The 23,515-nt window shown below is 38.5% G+C and overlaps 1 protein-coding gene across 1 annotated transcript; it reads right to left on the bottom strand.

Annotated features, from left to right (window-relative positions):
* Positions 1-257: 257 nt before the first annotated feature.
* On the bottom strand, positions 258-12,410 carry LOC110059692 (guanine nucleotide-binding protein G(o) subunit alpha-like). The gene is made up of 8 exons (XM_020766417.2): positions 12,166-12,410; positions 11,800-11,842; positions 11,540-11,681; positions 11,247-11,407; positions 5,949-6,077; positions 4,852-4,981; positions 2,240-2,393; positions 258-1,177 (listed from the first exon to the last, which is right to left on the bottom strand). Exons 1-8 carry the CDS (start codon positions 12,281-12,283, stop codon positions 990-992), a joined length of 1,065 nt encoding a protein of 354 aa, XP_020622076.1. The 5' UTR covers positions 12,284-12,410; the 3' UTR covers positions 258-989.
* Between the last annotated feature and the right edge of the window lie 11,105 nt (positions 12,411-23,515).

Genomic DNA, 23,515 nt, shown 5'->3' with positions numbered 1-23,515 from the left:
AGACAGTTGTTGTTAAAAATTGTTGAATTTACATCAGTTTGTATGTCTAAGTGGCAAGAGCTGTCAAGTAAACATCTTTAAATGGTGCAACTTTTGAAAGTATCATTTGAAGCAAATTTTAAACAGTGATTGATGCTCAGTGCTGTTGTTTGTATACTGAGACAGTGGTGCATATGTTAACTATTTAACAACAACCCATAAACAGATTACAAGTTATTGCTTCTCCATAATTTAGGTGAATAACGCACAAAGACAAGTACAATGCACGGAAGATCTCTATTTCGTTTCAGTCCATCATACTCTCAGAAGAGCTCCAAAATTTTGTTCTAAAATGAACTACTGGTTAAGTAGGCGAGGTAATTTCATGAGCTATGTTAATATTAATAATAATTATAAATCCTACATATACAGTGTTCTCTTCTCATTCGATCCTAATATCTGAGACTTTGACACAATCAACAAGACCCAGCATTAGAAATAAGAGGATCGAAAGGGTACAAGCTTAAAAACCATGGCATTTGCACGTTATCATTACTGTAAATTTACAGGGTATATTGTGACATGAATAAAAATTTCAATCAAAAATAAAAAAAATTAATGAATATCTTTGGTCTTTCTTTTAATTGTGTGTATTGAGATGCAGTTGGAAGAAGATTAATTCTGAATTCTCCCAAAAGTACAGTACATTATGGTGGAGAGTATTATGCAAATGAACTTGTAGAGAGGTTTAAAATCCACATGCAAAACTAATGTTGGCCAGTGGCTTTGGTCTTTTTGTTCTACTTCATTGAACCACATCATTATCTTGAAGTCACTGTACGAAGGGTTTCCTCCATAACCAGAATCTCTTTCCATTTTATACGAATTGTATTTCATGTCGACGTTGACACCAGCTTGATGAATTTCACGCAATTACCATTTCCTTGAGACATCCAGTAATGTTTCTTGGAAGGATTTCTTGATAATGCTGAAGGCTCATGCTAATCGATTTAGTATAATCCACATCCTTTGAGGTTATTGGCAATTATTGTATCAGTAACAGCATTAAATACAAAAGTGATATTGTGAGTGTCTGTTGCACATGTAAGATGAACATATATCTCTTTTTCATCGTTCAAGTTTTTTGCCTCAAATTGTTTCCTAATGTAGGCACACCCATCTTCATATGTATTTGGACCTGCAAAAAAACGGGAAAAAAATTAGTAGTAAAATGAACATCTAGGCTTGGCATCCAAGTGAGCAGATAACCTTATCAGGTAAATAAAGGCCCATTCAGTGAGCAACCTTTCTGCGCAGTTGACCATATAACTAGACAGCAGGTCTGCTAGCATGATGGCATAGAAATTGAAGCCAAGCCAGCAAATTGAGGGTAGGAAACTACATCATATAGGCAAGCTATATCTTAAAGGGAAATGTATGCAAACAGTAGACAGAGATACATGAACATCTACTGCAGAATTCCAAAAGTAACCACAAACAACCTTTGTTACTTTTGGATTTAACAGGTTTTTTCCTATCAATACTTTCAGAGGGGGTTTTCTTTTGGGTAGCCAAAACATGTGATGTCCAGGGTTGATTCAATTCACTAAGAGCCTGTAGGATATCACCAGCACTAAATGACAGCATAACGTAACATGACTTCTACTGTTAATAAAGAACAATTAGGGTGATTAAAATAACAAAAGGATACAAGATGAAGAAAAAAAACTAACATCAGAACAGAACAATCAATCTACTGTTGAACCTCTCTAATAAGGACACTGAAGGGGCAGATCTGAGTGTCCTTTTTCAGGAGGTGTCCTCAACATTTAAACAAATTCTGGTTTGTCTGGGACCAAGTAAACTACCTGTAACCGGAAGTCACCTGGGACCACGATTTATGCACTGGGAAAAGTTATATAATGTTAATTTTATGGCTGAAAGGTTGGAGAACTTTGGGCCAGAATAGAATTCTTTGAAACATATTTGACCAACACAGTGCAAAGTTAAATTTCATTTTGGGATAATAAGCCTAGAAAATGGCTGAGTTTCACCAATACAGTGCTCTTTTACATAGAACAGGGAACACTACAACATTGTTGAAATAACTACATGTTATTCCAAAATGCTTTATCTCCAAATTAGGAAATTTTTTCAGGAAACTCATAATATGTAAGTGCAAGTTCAGCTACTTACAATCACATTTAGATAATGTTAAATGAAAACCACTTATTAGTAAACTTGTTGATCAAAAACTTACCTGAATAATCTGGAAAACATATTGTGAGTGGTGAAGTTGTTATTTTTTCTTCAAATAAATCCTTTTTGTTGAGGAAGAGTATAACTGACGTTTCAACAAACCATCTGTTGTTGACTATTGACTCAAACAATTTTAAACTTTCTTCCATCCGATTCTGTAGGAAAATAGTAAGTCATTTAGAATAATCAGCTCTTGCTACAATTTCTTGAGCAATTAAGAACTGTTACTTTATGGCTAAGACTTGCCAATATAGGTGTTGTGATTGGCAGTTAGAACCACATTTTCTTCAGCTGATACACACAGGCATTATGTCAAACCATCTTAATGCAGCCCAGCTGGATGGCAGAAACTGTGAGTAATTAGTAAAATGTGGATGGGAGCCATGTGAAAAACTTCTCATGAACTCTTAGTGGCTCAGACATCTACAGAGAATATTACCCTTGGTCATTCTTGTACAGGCTTTGCCACCCTCGGCCTTGCCTCACAAAGACCTAAGGCAATGTTCTCAAAGTAAATCAAAATGGTAGTGGAGCAAAATGAGTTCCAGAAATAGAGTGTAATGAAAGATCTCAAAAACAGTCATGATATAGTGCAAAGTAGATCTAAATAGTGTCTGGTCTGTGTAAAATTGTTACTTGATTGGTAGTTTTTAGAAGGCAAGTAACCAGTTCAGGGCTTCAAATAATTTCCCAGCTGGCACCGGTCAAATTATCCGGTCAAAACTATTTTTGCTTCAACATATCCCATTTTTGGCAGCACAAAAATTGATTAAGTCTTATCACTATAAAAGTGCCCCCCTACCCCCTTCACATGATGTTTAAATATGAAATAAGAAGATCTGTTAGATCTTATAACCACACTCTTAACATTTAACTGTTTTCTTAGCACTACAATTACAACATAGTGCACATTCCAAAGCAATCCTTAATGATTCATTGATTACTGTAGACACTACATCACTTGATCAACACAAACTGTATTATTGTACCATCAGTCGTAGCCATTGTGAAATCTCTGATGACATAATAGTCTTAATCTGGAACTTTCTTCAGGATATGTAAGGGCATGAAGATACGAACACTATTAACAACAGCTTTCTTTCTTAAAAGTCACGATTAAATTTAATTGTTTTTTCCCTTGAGTAAAGGGCTAGCAAAGAAGTCACACGAGTCACATAATTCAAGAATTGTGTTATCCATGGCTATCTTTAGTACGGTGGTTATTTCCCTACCAATGACATAATCCTTGCATGTTCTGACACGTTCTTTGCTTGGCTTGCAAATATTTAATTTTCCTTCCGATCTATGAACTCACTGCAATGAAACGGCCAAAGAATTTACTTCACTTGCCTAAAACCACAAGAAATACTCGCAAAATTGCAAATAAATTAATGACCGTCACTTCTGGCGAAATAAACTTGCAAAGTGAACACAATCTCATTTGTCACGTACCAAAAGTGAAAGCTACAACATCAACGCATTCCATGGCTGACGCAATATCTTTTTTAGCATATTTATTATTTCCTTTGAATCCAACGCTTTGATAAAACCAAAAGAAAAAATATTTTACCCACAACAAAGAAAACAATATCCGTAAAATTGTCTGCGTATTAATGTTTTAACAACTTCTGGTGGAAAAACATCACATGTTGCGCGACTCAAAATTTTGCCAAGAGGGAGTTTGGGTCTGGTCACCGACAAAATGAAAAAACACAAAAAAAAAACCTGGGTAGAACATGAACCGCGCTCGGCCCCTGGTCGTGTGGTTAACAAGTAAATTTTCAAAGCATTTATTGTACATGAGCATCGATCTCAATGCAGGAAAAGTGGAACGCATGATACAGCAAAATCACTATCACATTTGTGCCAAAATTCGCAACAATAGCTGGAACTTTTATGACTATTACGAATCATTTATTAAAAGTTCTTGGTCTGGTAGCTAAGTATCCGCCGTTTTTCTCTCCTTTTTCACAAACGCCAATAATATTGAACCTTTAAATATTTAAAACTTGACACTATAGATTTTTTCCTGAGCAGCATAAACAACTGGACAAATTGTCCAGCCATCTAAGGATTTGACCGGACAAAAGCTATTTTTGACTGGACATTGTCTGTTGACTGGCCATTATTTGAAGCCCTGCAGTTGCACAGATTTGTACAGTGTGTGGGAGACACAATGGCCTAATGGTAAGTGCACTTGATCCTGGATCAAGTGGTCCAGGTTCAAGACCTGGCCAGTGCCACTGCACTGTGTTTTTGGGTACAATACTTAGTATACATGTAACTCTCACTGTGCCTCTCTCCACCCACATTCATAAATGAACACCAGCAAAATTACATCTGCTTTCAAGCCAAGTGGCCTATCAGGATGGCACTTACATGTATCTCCAGTTTCCATAGCTTGAAGTGACTAGGACTGTTTCTACTGCCCCCTGGATGGGATGCTGGTCCACCACAGGGTCACCCCCAATATTAAATTTGCTGGTGCTTTTCTTTTGAATTACAAAGAATATATTTAAACTACAGGTGGTCATCTTGAAATATCAAGGAGGCAACTGGATCTAAGCAACTGGATCTAAGTTACTTATTTGCCCTGGTTGACAAATGACTTACTGTAGTTTCATCCTCTTGCAGTGTCAAGTCGTATGCACTTAATGAAACACAGTATATTATTGCTGTGACGTCTTCAAAGCAGTGAATCCACTTTTTACGCTCCGATCTTTGTCCTCCAACATCAAATAATCTACAATCAAGAAGCAAGAACACAAATTCAAAATTAAGTTTCAAACATAGAGCCCAAAACACAAACACACATAGTAAGGAAAAGTATAGAATCGATGTGTGAAATCTGAAGACTGTTCTTGCACTTGCAGTGCAAGTGTCACACAACTCTTAACCATGCATCATACCTGCCTGAAATCATGCTGACACATTAGATAATCCTACAGTTACTGTTATTCATTCATAAGTCTCCTTACTGACAAGAACGTGATGTTGGCATCAAGGTAATATTCTTCAGTTGATACTTTTTATTTTTATTCTCTAGTAAATACTTTATTAGAGATCACATCTCTCCACTGGACAATGCATTAATGTAACATAATTCTTTCCAAATAGACCTAACAATAGACCATTCCCACATTCCAACAAACAATAGCACCGAGTCGAGGTCAGGGTGGACAAAAATACAGCAAATAGATGGAAATGTCCACCCCAACCTCGCTCTGGTGCTATTGTTTGTACACACTGAAGTGGAATGCGGGAAAGGTCTATAGACTATCACTCAAACTCTCCCCATTATTTGTTTATTTAAAAAGAGGGTACCAGTCTTTGTATAGACCCCAAAATTCCTTACAATATCTTTTTCAAAACATGCAGTATTCTGGAGGCAACAATTATTTCACAAGAACTGGTCAAGTTTACATCTCCAGTAATTTTTTATAATGATAATCCTTCTTCAACCGAAATGTTTTCTATTTTCATTTCAACTATAGAACGATGGTGATTGCTAGACTCCATAGCTGGTCTCCATGAAATGTTAAAAGAAAACAATGATCCCCTAACTTCCTAAGCTTTAAAGAAAAAGTTACCATTTTCTTTAAAGGTACACAATGCAATATAACAAACCACCTTGAGAAATTGATTGTCAATCAAAACTATTAAACTGAACAGTTCTTGAAATAGCAATAAGTACTATTTAGGCCACTTACTTGAAATGAAGTCTCTTGAAATCGAATTGCACCTCAACAATGCCTGTTGTTTTTACTCTTGTTCGTAAGAGATCCTGTTCTGTTGGTTCATAACCAGGGGCTCCAATTCTGTCAAGTGCATCTAAATAGCTAATAAAAAAACAAGAAACGGGAAATTTAGATGGCACCTTACTGTAGTTTGTATACTAAGCAAGTTCAGTGCAACATCTTTTGAGACACCTTACAACAAAAATACAGTTAACCCAGACATCTCACATACAAGGACACACAGATACTCAACAGTAACCTTATTTGAAGTCAAAAACCATGGGAAGTGTTTGCACGATCTCATAGCAGACTCATGTTAATAATGCTCAACTTAAAAAAAAATAAATGGATTGTTTTCACGTGATGTCATCAAATTCCAAAATCCAAAACTAAGAAGCCATGAATGTTTTTGTCCTTATCAGGCATGAGAGAATCTAAATTTGAATCTGTTTAAAAATTTTCAGCTCAATAGTATGCTTGGTTTGGAAACCAGTGCAGCATGAAGTTCAGAGTTAAGGCAGTGCGTGACATGCTGCTCTGATCAAGTTTCTGAAAAAATATACACTTATCTAGTGATTTTTAGCCTTTTTAGGAGTCAAACTGTTAGGAAAAGTGCTGGTGCAAATGTTTGCTGGTTCAGTTCAGATAATCAGTCACCTAGATAGCCAAAGTAAGTTCCAGATGTTTACACTATTTTCCGACCGCCATGTTGGTGGAGCAAAGAAGAGCTCCACCAACATGGCAGCTCCATACTGGGCTCTGTAAATTTGCACAAAACATTTCAATGAATATCTGAAGTTAGGGAAAACACAGAGACCTAAAACTTGAAGAAGTGTCTTCTTTACCTATCTACTATAACATTACAATTTCTTGACTTTATCCAAGGAATAGTTTTTGATTTATTTTTTCGTTGCGTGACAGTGAAAACGATCTATAAAATAAGGTAATCCTGTAAAAATCCATTACATCCTGTGAATAACACCAAACTATAGACCTACTGACTTCCTCCCTAAAACACTGCATTTACAGTATGAACTCATAAGCAGAATGAGGACACCCACTGAAAGGTCCAGTTAGGGAAAACAACCTCCCACAACAGGATATGTAAAAAAGGTCAAGGTTGGCATACATGTAATTGACTTGTCCAAGAACATTGCCGCCATACACAACCCATGGAAGGTTATTGTAAATTCCCTGGGGGTGGGGGGTCTCAAATGTTTCAAAGGAAAGTATCGCATAAAACAGGAATTTCAGGAAGGAAGAGAGAATAAACAAAAAAAACCTTCCATGAGGTGGCATGGATATTTCCTGGACCAACTATGGTTGGCCATTCATTTCAAAATTACAACAGGGTATACGCGGGTTTTTCTGCCGCATATACTAGTTTAAGCTTTAAGCTCATGTATACGACCATTTAGATCACGTATATACGCATTTTTAAAGGGCCACACATTTGCGTAAATTCAAGTGCAAGGATATGCGAAATAAATACCCAAATATATGTGTCCTACAAGGACACATATATACGCATGCTAAAATGCGCGTATATGCGAGTCTCGTAAATTACATTTTATATGCTAGCACGAAATGTGCCTTTTAAGAGAATGGCTGTTCATGTATGATAGCAATGAAAATTACTTTAACTAGGAATTGTCAATATGGCGGCAGTGGTAAAATGCCTTGTCTTGCTCTATCTGCTATTTAATGTTTGTTACTGCAGCTCTCCAGTGAATGAACTTCTAGAAACAGTTATGCGTGTTTTGAATGACTGTTCAAGATTTTATCCCCACGCTAATTGTAACATGGCAGAGAACTTGATCGTTCATCGTGAAGTTGCTGTGGATTCTGTTCACCGTTTAGGACAGAGGTGCCCAAGCGAATGCTGAGAGAATTCTGCCTCTCGAATTGCTGGTGAGACAAATTCAATACTTACTACATAGATGGGAAATGTTTGCAGTTCAGTTTTGAACTTGAGTAATCTCAAACTATACAAAGCTTAAGCTTTTTTTTATATTTGGGTTAACTTTTAATCCTGGGTTAGCGTTAACCGGCTTCCGAACAACCTGGCCCTGATGATTCGAGAAATAAGACTGACATGGGTTTTCCAATTCTAGTATCAGTATCATGCTGGGTCATTTGTGAAGTAGAAATATCAATGTTCAGCATCAGTGTGTAAGGGAAAGTTTTTTTTCGAACTGACCCAGCAGGGTCTGATTTGAGGTGGTTCAATACCATCACAAGGCGTGTTGACAGCATCAGGGGACCTAATTCTCTCTGGCACACTGTTGACTACACCACCTTATCAGTTGGAGGTTTGTAATACAAGGTGGTTTTGACAGGGCTTTAGACTTTAAGTTGTGCAACAAACAATTCTGCTGCGACTGGGCTCGCTCTGTTCTTAGCTGCGGTGAAAAGTTATGGGTTGCCCTCTAGAGTGTGTTCAGACGAAGGGGATGAAAATTTAGAGGTAGGAAGAGCTATGCTATGGCACAGGGGATTTAATAGGCGAAACAAAATTGCCGAGTTGTCTGTACACAACCAGTGAATTGAGCGTCTCTGGAGAGAAGTCTTTATTCAAGTCGGTCAGTTCTACTACACTCTGTTCTACCAGATGGAAGAAAATGGCATCCTGGAATCAACCAGCATAATCAATCTGTTCTATTTGTATTACATATTTCTTTCCAGAATTAACAAGCAGTTAAATCTCCTAGTTGAGGCATGGAATAACCATGCTGTACGCACAATTAATATGGGTGAACGCAGTGATTTTACACTTGATATATGTAATACTGGAAATACTAGCTGTCAGGGACACATTTGATGATAACACCCAAGCAGATGAATAATCTGGTGAAGACCCAATGGGACTTACACTAAAATCACATTCTGTCTCCTAAAACTCCCCTTGAGGTATTGATATATCATAGGCTGAACGACCCACTCTTCCATTAGAAGCTGATATGGTTGGCAAAGCCCTAATGGGAGTACACTGAGGTGCATTAAACTGTTCTTAAGGCAAACATTTCCCATGTAAGTAGTAAATATAGTATTTGTCTCACCAGCGATTCTAGCGGCCGTATCCTCTCAGCATTCGCCTTGGTACCTCTGTCCAATGAGTCAACTCAAGGATTAGCCTGCGTAGCTTGACTGCTATTTTTTAAGCAATTTGAGCGCGAGCGCACAAAGCGACAAAGCCGCGAAAACAAGTAGGAACCTCCCCAGGCCCCTAGTGGCTACGCCGCATTTGACGCTCGTTATCACGGCTTCGCCACTTTCTTAGCACCTTCAAATTGCCTAAAAACCGCCAAGCTACGCAGGCCACTGAACAATGGACAGGGTAATCCACAGCAACTTCACGACGATTGGCGTTAGGAAAAAATCTTGAACAGTCATTCAAAACACGCATAACTGTTTCTAGAAGTTCATTCACTGGAGAGCTGCAGTAACAAACATTAAATAGCAGATAGAGTAAGACAAGGCATTTTACCACTGCCGCCATATTGATGATTCCTAGTTAAAGTAATTTTCATTGCTATCATACAGGAACAGCCATTCTCTATAAAGGCACATTTCGTGCTGGCATATAAAACGTAATTTATGAGACTCGCATATACATGCATTTTAGCACGCATATATATGGGTCCTTATAGGATGCGTATATTTGGGCATTTATTTCGCAGATCTCCGCGCTTGAATTTACGCAAATATGTGGCCCTTTAAAAATGCGTATATACGTGATCTAAATGGTCGTATATATGAGCTTAACGCCCATACGTAATGTATGTAAACAAGTATACGCAGCAGAAAAACCCGCGCATACTCTGTCGTAATTTTGAAACGAATGGCCAACCATAAACAACAAGTTATTGAACAAGGTTGGCTTTGACAGGAGAGCCAGCAATCAAATCTCCTGTCCAAGCACTCATGTTATTTCACCGAGACAGTCCAGGACAAATTATGACTGTCCTTCAGAGAGCCCGCCATATCATGATACAAGTATAAAGATGGCTGTATGGTACATATATATGGGATAGATAACAATCAGTACAACCCTTAAGTTCAGTTATCAAAAACAATAAACATACATGTACAGCTCTTGCATACTCAGCTACAAGTAATTAGAACTAAAGTAGTGAGGATTATAAATCAGTTTTCGTGAACCTAATATTGTTTGCCATCCAAAAATTTACAAAATAAATCATTTTCAAGAAGAGGAGGACATTTGCACCAAATGATACTCAACAAGCCTGTTGTTTAGGTTGTTAATTCCATAAGAAAATTTAAGTTCTATTAAGAGATCTCAAATTTTGAAATATTATTGAAGAATTTGGGAATAAATAAAAAATAAAATTGTTATGACATTGGGACATTGGTTTCCAACATGAAGGGACGAGAATACTAATCACAATATCAAGAAGTTAGTTTTTTTGTTTGGAAATAATATTATGTATCATTAGGAAATGCCAAATAAATCACCTCTTAAAGACTCAATTATTCATGCGATTACAATAACAAAATACGTCACAAAATGTTTCCCACAAACACAAATCAAAGGTCTGGGGTAATTCAAACAAAACAACAAGTTGTCACTCGAGTTTGAAAACTCAGCCAGTCAACACCACAGTGTCCAATGGGCTAATGAACGACCTCGATAAACACCACGCTTCAAAAAGCAATGAGCCCCGAATGTTTACAAATTGGAATCTGCAAACTTGGCAAATTCGAACAAACAACATCCGAGTCATTCTTGAAAACAGGAAGTGCAGCCACATATGCCTCCACCTATTTTACGGTGGCACGTGTTAAAACAACGTAAAAAATATCAGATGAACACGTTTTGCTATACACTCATAGCAATAGAGCAAACACAACGGTCGTAGATCATGTTATAAGGGTAACTCTTTCGGATAACTTTATGTGAAAGGGGGAGCAAATCACCAAAGGAGACGTGGTCTTCCTAGAAACTTTCACTCTCCAGGCCGTGGTTCAAAACAAAACATTATATTATTTCAAATCCCTTTTCTAATTTCAGAAATACTCGCCAATTTCCACCATAAACGCGTTGCTACGTTGGCCTGTTTGGGTTAAAGTTATCACGCAGCATTTTTAAACCACAGGAAACTGTTTCAATTTCGGGGCATGCCCAGAAGAGACTCCCAGACGGATCAAAACAACAACTTCAAATTGACCCGATTGTGACTGCCGTCTGTGTTGGTCCTTCACGGAAGACAGTGACAGCAAAATAGTTGTGATGCTAAATCAAAAACTTACTATTTCGCTGAATCGTTGAGTTGATATTCTCTGGCTCTCCTGAAACACTGAATAATACCTCCGTCTTGCCACAACCGCTTCATGGCTCCTGTTAACTCGGGCGTGAACGGCTCTTGGTCATCCGCCCTGGCTACCACATCGAAAACCATCTTCGCATCCGTCTAAAATTATAAAACCAATATTCACAACAATTGCACGGTTCACTAATCCTTCGACTATCGTCCCAGTCGAATATATGAAATAAGATAACTGATAAACAAAGAAAAGTCGAGGCAAAATTACAATGATCATACCAGTCTTTCGTCTGTTTCGAAGTCTATTCGTAGCTTGTCCATGGCTCGAATGATTTTTAGAAGAGAGTAGATCGCATTGCTAAAAACAAGGGGCTTATATTGATTGTAATCCTCTGCAGTGAAACCACGGTCATGAATGATTCTGAAACAGGAAAAGCAAAGACCAAACATACCATGAACACATTAGCTTTTGCCTTGTAAACAGAGCGGGTAACCAAGTTGTAAACAAGCCTATAAAGAGTCGCCCAATTTGTACCCACCTCATTTGCTTTACTATGGTGCTTTTCCCAGATTCTCCTGCCCCTGTGACAAATACGACAACGATCAGGTTGATTCTCGGAGAGAAAATAATTATTCACAAATATCTGCAAAGTCATCGATGCCGGCAAAATCGGCCTGTAAGGTCCACGCCTCCAGAGTTCGTAGAGTCAGCTTACTTGCACAAATTGCTCAGTCCGTACGCTCAATGTTCGACATAAATTTCATGCTCAAGTGAGAATAAATAATATCGAAACTACCAGTCAAAGTCATAGCACGAAGAAATAAAAATCCGTCCTTGCAAAAACAAAACAGTCCCAATAAAAACACAAATAGACGTACGAATACTGAGCTAAGTTCAACCCTACCTAGCAGCAACAACTTGACTTCTCTTTCCGCACGGACGCTGTCCGCTTTTAAGTTTTTGTCGATGGCTTTGCTCCGTGCAAGGGCTGCCCTATCTTCTGCACTTAGAGTGCAACCCATTCTGGAGGAAGGCCTCGACTCCTAGGTCTTTTACCTCCAAATAATGAACGAATTCTGAGAATCTATCTGCTAGCCATCGGCATTATATACGAGAATCGATCAAATGAACGAGTCTCGTCTGGGCCCGCGATCGCCGTCGCCGTTCGAGAGGGTGGAACATTTTTGTATCTAATTAGGGTAGGGTGGGTAGATCAGTCGTTCATCCTAAACATACGTTGAAAGAACTTAAAATTTTCAGCAAAACAAGGCATAAATGTATAGGTTTAACCCTTTTTCGTTGTTTTTCGTAAAAACCATACATGAAATCATTTCTTTTGACAAATTAGGGTTAAGTAATAATTATAAACTGCTACCTCCCGGACGGGTCAAATTTGTTCCTGAAAAAATTTTGTCTCTTCTGTTTAATCCAATCAGAGGCCAAGGCAAACAATCTGCTGATCTGTAAAAATAACGTAGATATGTCGTGTAGTGCAACATGACATAAATTCTATAATTAACTCGTCAACACACAGAATAGGTAAAAATAGCATTGCGCGTTGCCAAATTGAAAAAAACAAAATGTGAGGGACTGAAAGATATCGCCTGGTTTGCGCATATATCATGCAAATATGTGTTAATTAGTTCCGCATTACTGTGGTAACTTGACATCTAGAGCGAAACAAGGGATCACGCCACAACAAGTGACTTCTCTTTTACGTATTTGAATTCAAAGAGAATCTGGATTGGGGTGACTGGCAAACTTTCAAACCCAGGCCCTTGCCTCAATAATTTTGTTGTTGTTGTTGCTGTTGTTGTTGTTGTTGTTGTTTATAGTCATTATCAACACCTTAGGAAGAGAATTTAACAATGGACATTGCCTCAGTCATCTAGTAATTTTCGTCTGGCTACGGCCCTGTTAACGGTTAAATTTTCGGCGTTTTCTTAACTAAAAATTTATCAAATTTCCGCCCATCTCAGGCTCAGCTATATATCAGTAAAGTTTACAGATCTCGGATTAACCTGCGATAAATCGTTCTTTCTTTTCTTTTTATTTATTAAAAACACGAGGGGTTTGGGAGAATTCGAGACAGTTATGACTGCGACTCGGATTTGCATAACTTTCGAGAATTCTCCCAATCATCAAACGCCCGAGTGTTTAGATGAAGCTATATAAACACGGAAAAAGTACTCTATTGCTTTATAAATTATTTCTCACAAATACGCACGAATATAAAACGTCACAACCGTGTTAACATATTTTTATCTGAAACACACCTATCGACCAATGAGTGCGTGCTTGTAGCTCAGTTATTTTATAAAAAAAATTTCGGCGAACTTCCTATAAAAGTGCTTTATTGCCTTGCAATAGAAGGAAAATAATCGCCCAAAAGTGGTGAAAGCAAAGTAGCTAAAAAGATTAAAGAAGAGTAAAAGATTCAAGATTTCACCAGAATGGCAATTTTGATTCCTTGGTAAATTTGATCCTAGCTAAATCAAATCTAATGCAATTATAACTGTAAATTAAACCTCCTCCGTCCACGCCTTTCACAAACTATTTGCTCTATTTTGCTCTGTGAACTATTTTTGCGCACGTTATTTGTCTGCTTGGTGACATAACGACCGCAGGAATCCATCCTGCTCTCTCTGGGTGCCTGAATATGGGATTGAACGGAAGACCTTCCGACGGTATAACAGCTGGGCCACTGTACTGAAAACGAGCAACAAGTCACCGTCACAACGTGCTTGTTGCTCTAGGAAATGCACCGAGACTTTTTTCATTTTCAGGCTTAGAAACCATGTATAAAGACAGTTTTTACTCGTTTGAAAAGTTTGCATTTCGGGCGCCCAATTTGATAGGGCGTACGAGTGTGCCCTCAGTGCTAGAGGACAGTGCTTTATTTTATGCTACTTAATTAACGAGTAAATACAAATTATACTCTCGTATCTTAAACCCTATTTACACCGTTGGTTGCAAAACAAACTCCTTTGTCCATTTGGCGTGATTCCCTAGCCGGAAGATGGCAAAACAAGATTGCTTTATAACTGTTGCTGACATTTCTAAAGGTCAGTTGGCAAAACACGGACAGACACATTTCTTTGCCTATTTCCAAAACAACCGGCTCCTGCAGGCTTCGTCCACACACTGTTTTCTTCGCTTAATGAAGTTGTTTACGATTGATTAAAAGCCGATGGTTTCATTATTAGTCATCTAACCTTTGGTAGTACTCTCTGGAATTCTGGCTGCTTTTGGCAATGAGCCTATGATTGAACAGACACTGCAGGAGAGCCCGTTCTAAAGAAGACCGTGACAGTAGACATTAACTTTGTGGCTCGGCAAAACAACTTCAGTAGGTTTGCGGGAAATAACGGAAACTAGTTTCCTGTGGTAAAGTTGGAGACTGATTCCAAGACTTACAAGACAGCTGAATAGTATTTTACTCGTAGACTGTATTCTCAGGAATATTGGCAGCAATTCCAGTGGAATTTTAGCATGGAGAGCGCGAAAGGTACAAGGACGGGACTGTTTGAAGTAAAACAGTGAACGTCTGCAACAATTATGTTTTATTTGTACTGTTTCTTTCTAATTTACTGATTTACATATTGTTATCCACAAAGTTGTGTTATCACTTCAAATATGCTGAAGTATTACAGACAATGACTATAAGTTTAATAACAGATAATCTATGTCTAGTTAGAGGGTGACTCGGTTTTACGACAGGACCCTATGCCATACTTTAAAAGAATCGAACTCTGATCTAATTGCTGGATTAACTGCGTATATTCGACAGGTTTGTATTAACTGATGCACGTTTTAAACAGTACATTTTCCCGGTTGCAAAATGAAAAAAAAGCTCTTGATTCAATTCATTTTGTTATATAATAGAAATGGGAGAATTTTTATATGTTTTGAACACCCTCTTTGAATTAATAAACTTCTCTAGCTCACCACATCTGCAGAAGCCTCATTAATAAAACAGTCTGTAACCTTGAACCTCCTCGTGCGTTCAGAACCGGCTTGCTTATACATCGTTGATGGCTTCTCGCGAAATGAACTCGGCTGCAGTTCGGCGAACTATCTACTTCGCCCGTGAAAGAACATCACCAACAGATATGTAGCAATTTACTTGTAAAAAAGGCAGCCGATGGTTAGCAAATCTTCGCGTATTCGTTTACCTTCCAATTCCTTGTAGTTACTTCGTCAAGATCTCAATTTTTCATAGCTGACCGGAGGGAGCCTCTAGTCAACAGAGGATTAAAATAACAAAAAGTTCAAATCAAACTTTTGATTAATACCGAGTAGCATTGTCAGTGATTCTAACTAGCATGATTCTGATCAACTTATAATTTCAGCAAGACAATATCTCCTGATGTTGTTCTGTAATACAATATTTCAATAAAACCATCATGGAATAAAGAAAAGACGCCCAACTAGAAATATCAAAGAGTATTTTATTCCTTTTTAGAACTTTGCCATCTCATCTGTGTGTTGATGGAGATATAAATTTAATATTCGGATGATTTCGGTCTGCACCAACTGCTGCAGTAAAGTATTCTCTCAAGTTTTGGTCGGATACAGTTTTAGATATCATTCGATTCAGTTTGAAGTTCGCAATATTTAGAGACGTTTTATGATAGCAGTAGGGATCTTATCAAAATGCAACCTTCGTTGCTCTAAATCGCCAGTAGCGGAGAAGCTTGGTGAGCCTCCCGTCAGCTTAATTCCTATCAGAATCGATATCAGAGCTTCCAAATGCATATGTGTACGAAATCGTCGAGTCTCCATTCATTTCTTTTAAATTCTTCTGTATCTGCCATGGAGCCTGTTTGACTATCAGTGCATGAGTATTCATAGTGTGTGTCCTATCACCAAACAATGCATGCGTATAATATAAATGATAGGTATAAACGGTACATTTTCAGTTTTCCATCAACATTATTGTTTTTAAGGCCATTTCTCTTTTGAAAACTGGTTTGCTTGCACGGGCCGAAGCACTCAGAAAAAAACCCCAAGAAATTTATTTCTTCTTGATTGAAATAGTGACGTCCTCGCTAGAGGGAACTATGCTGAAGACTGAGGTCTTGGTTTTTTCCCACCTAATTTATAGCAACAGTTTAAGACTGGCTCCAAAGTTAATAGACGGGAATGGTTATGAAATCCAACAAAGTTCTTTGTTGTATGTTTTTGTTCGCTTTTTTGGCCTTGACCGTGCACAAAATACAGTAGTTGATTAGTACTGACTGAGGAACTGACAAATAGAAACGATTTCGTTTCGTAATTCATGTATACTGTAAAGATTGAGATTGTAAAGATTGTGCACGGTCGTGGACCTTCCGACACAAATTTTGGCATCTTTGTTTGCTCCTTTGACGTTTGCCAGGCTTCATAACCACTCCCCTCTGTTAACTATGCTAGCACTGAAACTACAGAAGCTCTAAAAACAGATAAGAGACGAACTTTAAAACACAGCGACAATAAACCATTTTACATTTGTCTGTTCAGTAACCTGGGGCCCGTTTCTTTTAAGCCCCGGAAACTTTCGGGCCCGTAAAGCCATTTTTGGTTCATCTGTATCTAAAAACGGAGAAGTGTATGCACCTGAAACTTCTTGTATGAAGGGAACCTCTGTTCATACTAAGAATATGTGAATGAAACAGCTTTGTAATCATAAGCTTCGAGATTTTGCTGTGGCTTTCCGGCTGCGAAAACTTTTCGGAACCTCCGAGAAACGGCCTTTGAATGGCAGCGAGGCTACAGGTGACCTTGTTTTGATACAGACCTCGTTGCTTTTGTTGTGTAAATTAAGTTGTTCTTGTGCTAACTAGTTGGCATTTAAGCAGAGAGGTCTGTATCAAAGGAAGGTCGCCTCCAGCCTCGTTTGCATTCAGTGGCCAGGTAACTAAGCACGCAACTGTAAAATAACCAATCATGACATGACAGATTTTAGAAGCTTCGAACGGTAATTATAAGCACTTGTTGCTCTCGAGTCTTTTACAGAATGTCTTAGTTGTTCACGGTTTGCGGTGAACGTGAGTCAGCGCCAAAGAAATCAGTCACAAAAACAACTGCACCAGTGAGGATCCAATAAAGCAAAGTCAGTCACTGAAATTTGTGATTCTTTCTTGTTCTGTTTAAAGACTGTTGAACTCTTTGTAATTCCATTTGCTACTGACAGCGTGCTTTAGATGCTTGCACTTTAGAATTTGAAATCAAGAAGGAGACTATTGTATTCAGAGGCTCAGTTTCCTGTATCATAAGAGAACTACAGGAGTATTTCTACCCTCCCTCCCCTCGGGTGCACTAGGATTGTTACTCCATCACAAGTAATCTTCCAGAATTTTTGCCTGATTTGCCTGTAAAAATTTGAATTCCCTGTACTTAATTTCTGCTCTGAGGATGCAAGAGGCACCATGAGAGTAAAGACTGCGGCTAGAGGTCAAACCCACTGCATAGGTCTCCGCGCTTCCAAGGCATAGTAACTAATAAGAAGAATTATTGATCGCAGTCGAATGCATATGCATGCCTGATAATGATCATGTCATAGAATGAAATGTTTGCATCGAAATATCCACGTAAAGAGAAAGCGATGATGTTTGAAGGGAATGGCAAGATCTGAAAGCGTTCCAAAGACAGTGCGCGTGCGCGTACGTCACTCAACCGATACAGCAATTTGATTGGTCAGTTGTATATCGAGATAATCATCTTGTTTCTTGTTTTCGTTGCCGTGTAAACCAGATGCCTCTGTTTTGTGTTGTTGTGCGATCCAGACTACAGGTCCGACCAGTAAAGAGATATTTCCTGTTTTTCTCGGGTTGAAAGTCACAGAAAAATTGTCACCTAGAGACTTGTTTCCCCGTAATGAAGTTTACGCGATTGATTCAAAGGACAGTTAAAGTATTAGTCATCTTACCTTTGGTAGTATCCCGTGGAATTCTGGTAGCGTTTGACAATGGAATATGTTTGGACAGCCACTGCAGGAGAGCCGCAGACAGAACACATTAACTTTGCGGGTCTGCAAAACAACCTCAGCACGCAGGCTTTCAGGGAAACATTGAAACCAGCTTCCCTGTGGCGAAGTTTGCAACTGGTCATTTCCCAAAGATTTACAAGACAGCTGAAAAGTACTTTAAATGTCGGCAGTGTTGGAAACATTCCCAGTGCTATCTTAACATGGAGAGCGCGAAAGGTACAAGGACAGGACTGCTTTTTTAATTTACGTATTGTTATCCACAAAGTTGTGCTAGCACTGCAAATATGCTGAAGTAGTACAGTTGATAAGTATAAGTTCGGTAGGAGTTCATCTATGTAGTTGGAGGATGTCTCGCTTCCACGTCAACAATAACTAGCTTTATTTGCATGACCATAAATACGTACAGTGCTGTAAAACCTTTTGTAAACTAAAACTAAAACAGTAACGATTATCGTGATCATGTAATAATGTTATGATATAGCAATCAAGTTACATTGGTTTGATGTGAAAGTAGAATATTGCGTAGATCAAAGCAAGATGAATTAAATTTTGCTAATTGAATATTAATATAATGATTTAAAGAAGTCATAAGTTCGCCGATGGCTTGTAACGAAGATAATTGTTTAAAAGTCGGAACGATATGTTCTATTTTTATTTTTTTTGTAAAATTTATTTCTTTGAATAGAGTATTTTTTGCAATATATAAGAAAGTGTGATTCGTCTTCAATTTGATTAGATTCACAAATAGGGCAGAGTCTGTTAACCCTTGGAATTTGATCACATTAACAATCTCAGTCCTTAGTTTGTGATTGCCTATCCTAAATTTCACTGATTCTTTTCTTTGCTTAGTTTGCTTGTTAGGTCTAAATAAGAGGAGGGTGTATAATCGTTCTTAAAATGGTGTTGAAAAATTCTAGTTTAGTAGGGTTTTCCGATAACCACCCGTACGAAAGGACTCTATGCCAAATTTTACCTGAGCCGAATCTGATTGCTGAATTAACTCCTTGTAAAAAGTTGATTTGCCGGCTTCCAAATCACGGCGAATCTCTTGATTGGACAGATTGAATCCATTCTCTTATGTCATAGAAACTCATGCAATAAGGAAAATGTTTATAATTTATCTCGTTCGTTGCACTGTCGTTGGCTTAATAAACTTATTCAGCTCGCCACATCCAAATTTAAAAGGTATCTTCACAAGTCTCGTTGATCAAACGCCCTGCAACCTCGCACCTCCTCGTGTGTTCAGAACTCGCTTCCTAACGTCTTTGATTCTCGTGAGATGCATTTTGATGTACTGTCTGTCTCGCCCGTGAAAGACCAGCGTCAACAGATATATAACCATTTACTTGTAAAAAAAACTGTCGACGGTGACCAAATCTTCGTGTATTCGTTTACTTTCTAATTCCTTAAAGTTACTTCGCCAAGAACTCAATTTCTTTTAGCTCAGAAGCAGTCAGCGGAGGATTTCTTAACAAAAAGCTGAAATCAACTTTTAATCAAGGCCAAGTAGCCGATTTTCGGTGAATCTAATTGGAATACTTCTCGTCAACTTATCATTTCAGCAAGACACTATCTCCTGATGTTGTTCTGAAATACAATATTTTAAAACTAAACCTTCATGGAATAAACAAGACACGCATCTAGAAAGAGTAGTTCATTCCTCTTAAAAATGTCTGCCTCCTCGGGTCTGTGTTGAGGGAGATAATTTAATATTCTGAAAACTTCAGTTTGCACAAATGGCTGTAGGACTGTAGTAAAGTATTATCTCTCGAGTTTTGATTAGATACAGTTTTAGATATCATTCAGCTTGAAGTTCGCAATATTTAGAGCCGTTTTATGATAGCACTAGGGATCTTATTAAAATACAACCTTTGTCACTCAAAATCGCCACTTGGCGGCGAAGCTTGGTGAGCCTCCAGTCAGCTTAATTCCTATCAGAATCGATATCAGAGCTTACAAATGCGTACGAACTCGTCCAGGCCCCATTAATTTCGTTTAAATTCATCTGTAATTGCCATGGAGTTTTGACTATCAGTGAGTTCTCATATTGTATGCATGTCTTATCACCAAACAATTCATGCATATATAAATGATAGAAAAAAAGGTAAATTTTCAGTTTTCTATCGACCTTATTGTTTTAAATTAAGACCATCTCTCTTTTGAAAACTGATTTGCTTGCACGGGCCGAAGCACTCAGAAAAAACCCAAGAAAGTTATTTCTTCTTGCTCGAAATAGTGACGTCCTTCCTAAAGGGAACTATACTTAAGACTGAGGTCTGGTTTTTTCACGCCTAATTCATAGAAGCAGTTTGAAGACTGGCACTGAAAATAAAAGAGCTCTAAAACAGTTAAGATACGAACTTTAAAACCCATCAGCGACAATTTACATCACAAATTTTAGAAGCTTCGAGAGCTAAGCACTAGTTGCTCTCGGGTCGTTTATAGAACATCTTATTCGTTCATTTTGTGAACGTGAGTCATAGCCAACGAAATCAGTCACACGAACAACTGGACTAGAGAGTATCAAATAAAGACAATGTCAATCACAAATATTTTCGGTTCTTTCTTGCTCTGTTTAAAGTCCCATGAACTCTTTGTAATTCTATTTGCTACTGAGAGTATGCTTTAGATACTTATGCTTCAGAATTTCAAATCAAGAAGGAGACTATTGTTTTCAGAGGCTCAGTTTCCTGTATCATAAAGGGACAACAGGAGTATTTCTACCCTCCTTCCCCCGGGGTGGGTTTTCAGTCTATCACAGGTGAACTTCCAAAATTTTGCCTGATATCCGGCAACAGTTTGAATTGCGTGTACTCATTTATACTCCTAGTTTGATAGAGACGCTGTAAGAGTAAAGACTGCTTGCTTGAACTCAAACCCACTGCCTAAGTCTCTGCGCTTCTAAGTAATAGTAACTAATAAGGATAATAGTTCGCAGTCGAATGTGTATGACTGATAAAGGTTATGTCTACGTTATAAGTATAGAATGAAATGTTCTGCATCGAAATATTCACGTACAGAGTATACGATGATGTTTGAAAGGAATGGCAAGGTCTGAAAGCGTTCCAATGATCAAAGACGCGGCGCGGACATGCGCGTTTGTCCCTCAGCCGACACAGCAATTTGATTGGTCAGTTGCATGTGAAGATGATCGTCTTATTTCTTGTTTTCATTGCTATGTAAACCAGATGCCTCTGTTTTGTGTTGTTGGAAGATCCAGACGACGGTGAGAGATATTTCCTGTTTTTCTGGGGCTGAACGTCCCAGAAAAATTGCCACTTACTGTGATTACACAAGGTGTTTTTTTCTGTGGTTTTAAAAACCAAAACATGTTTTTGTTCCCCGAAGCAAACTTGTTTGTATTTTGAACCATTGGTCGCGGCGTTTTTCATCCTATTGTAAATTCTCAACTATTAACCCCAGCCTAGGCTTATGCATGTCAGAAGTTTATACTGTGTTGTAAACTTCTATTTATGTTCATTGTTCCTACATGCTTACAGTGCGACTACTCGAACCGGGCCACCTAGAAGAAAATTAACCAATCAAAACTTAATTTAAGGTCGGCAAATACGAGGAGACTAGTCCCTACAACTAGTCCCCTGAAGAGTTTACACAAAGGGACCGGTCGCAGGGTCTTACCCCACGAACAGTTCACACGAAGCGTTTTGAGGAACAAGTCGCAGGGACTTGTCCCAAAAATTCAAACCAGTTTGAATTCGTGGGACTAGTCTCAGGGACCAGTTTGGTCCCTGCGACTACATTTCTTGTCAAAAGTGGCTAGTTCACACGATGAGACTTATCCCCGCGACTTGTTGCAAGGACTAGCCGTAGCGACTAGTCACCTCGAGTGTACCGACCTTAAACTGAGACAATGGACTGGTAGCTTCTCGTGACGTCAAGTAACGGTCTGTTTGACGTGAAAACATAAAAACTATTGACTCCTCTGCGTTATATACGCTCTTAGAAATTCAGTCCTTGACGGCGAATTATCATAATTATAAATCCCTCTCAAAAATTTAGCTTGAAAAGACATTTTGCGACAGCTAAACTGAGACCTTTGAAATGCGTACCAAATTTAGGATCAAAACCAACCAATCAACAAATGGCAAATTTTCTTGAGAGTTTCGCAACACCTCGCACTTTGTTAGGCTTTCAATTTTGTTAAGATCTATTGTTCGTATTCTTCAACGTTATTGGTTTATTTGAGAAAAAGGTCGCTATCCTTTGTTCTCGAGTAATGTTCTGATTGGTTAACTCTTGTTCGAGTAGTCGCACTGTAAAAGAGGGCTTTCACTGATGGAGGGAGGTGGTGGTGGGGGGTGGTGGCGGGGGTGGCTGGGAGGGGGATGCTGGTCCATCGCCGCCAACCTCATCGCCGGGTAACCCCCAGTGTTAAACGCATTTTGCCAAAATTTCAGGTAAATGGCGAATGTCTTTAGTCCTCAGAACGTCCTGTTTGATTGATCAAACATAAATATCTTGCGCATGTCTGTTTCAGCCCCGCCTAGTTTACTAACAATTCGGGGATGGAATACTGAATAATGTGCAACACTGTTAAAGGATATTGAGCATTGGCTTAAAATGAAATTACAATATTAACACTATATAATATTGTAATTTCATTTCTATAATTTAGTAACATCTAAACCTGAAGAAGGCTGGCACTAGGCAATACTGCAATTTCATTTTTATAATTTAGTAACATCTAAACCTGAAGAAGGCTGGTCTGGCCAGCCGAAATATTGTTTTAAACATACCACGTTGTGTCAGCCTTGCAGTAGTCTTTGACTTCTCGTTTTACTTTTTAAGTTTAGCTGATTAGATCTCCTGTGAGATCCAACATTCAGTCAAGCAGGATCTTTGTTCACAGCTTATGCAGTTTATTTAGTTTCTAATACTAGAAATGGCTGCGAAGGAGACTAAAGGCCGATTCACCCGAGGGGTTTTGCTCCAGGAGCATGCTCCAGGGTCAATTTGCACGACTAGTACACACTGGGGCGCGTAGTTTGGGAGCTTGCTCCATATTATGGTACAGACGAGGGAGCGTTTTCAAGTTTGTTCAATTTGCCCCGGGATCTTGCTACCAAATATATTTAACCGATTTAATGTTGTGGAGCATTTTGCAGAGTGGAAATTCTGCCCTCGAGAATGAATTATGCCATGAAATCGTTGGTACGCACAGAGGAGCTTTGCTGCTGGAACTTACCCCTGGAGCAAAACCCAGGAGCAAAACCCCTCGTGTGTATCGGCCTAAACCCTCGAGACGTAAAACAGTTGCTGCCAA

This window comes from Orbicella faveolata, unplaced genomic scaffold (genome assembly GCF_042242905.1).
Source record: "Orbicella faveolata isolate gen_17 unplaced genomic scaffold, um_ofav_v1 contig_3, whole genome shotgun sequence".
Taxonomy (NCBI): domain Eukaryota; kingdom Metazoa; phylum Cnidaria; class Anthozoa; order Scleractinia; family Merulinidae; genus Orbicella; species Orbicella faveolata.
The sequence above is the reverse complement of the archived record's forward strand: the minus strand, read 5'-3'. Positions and strand labels throughout refer to the sequence as shown.

Bases quoted from the DNA above. Each gene is read 5' to 3' on its own strand.
- LOC110059692 (XM_020766417.2), bottom strand. From the start codon at position 12,283: ATGGGTTGCACTCTAAGTGCAGAAGATAGGGCAGCCCTTGCACGGAGC. The intron at 4,982-5,948 runs GTAAGTGGCCTA...TCTTGATTGTAG, and splicing joins TTCAAGAGACTTCATTTCAA to ATTATTTGATGTTGGAGGAC. The intron at 1,178-2,239 runs GTAAGTTTTTGA...GTTTTTTTGCAG, and splicing joins ATGTTTTCCAGATTATTCAG to GTCCAAATACATATGAAGAT.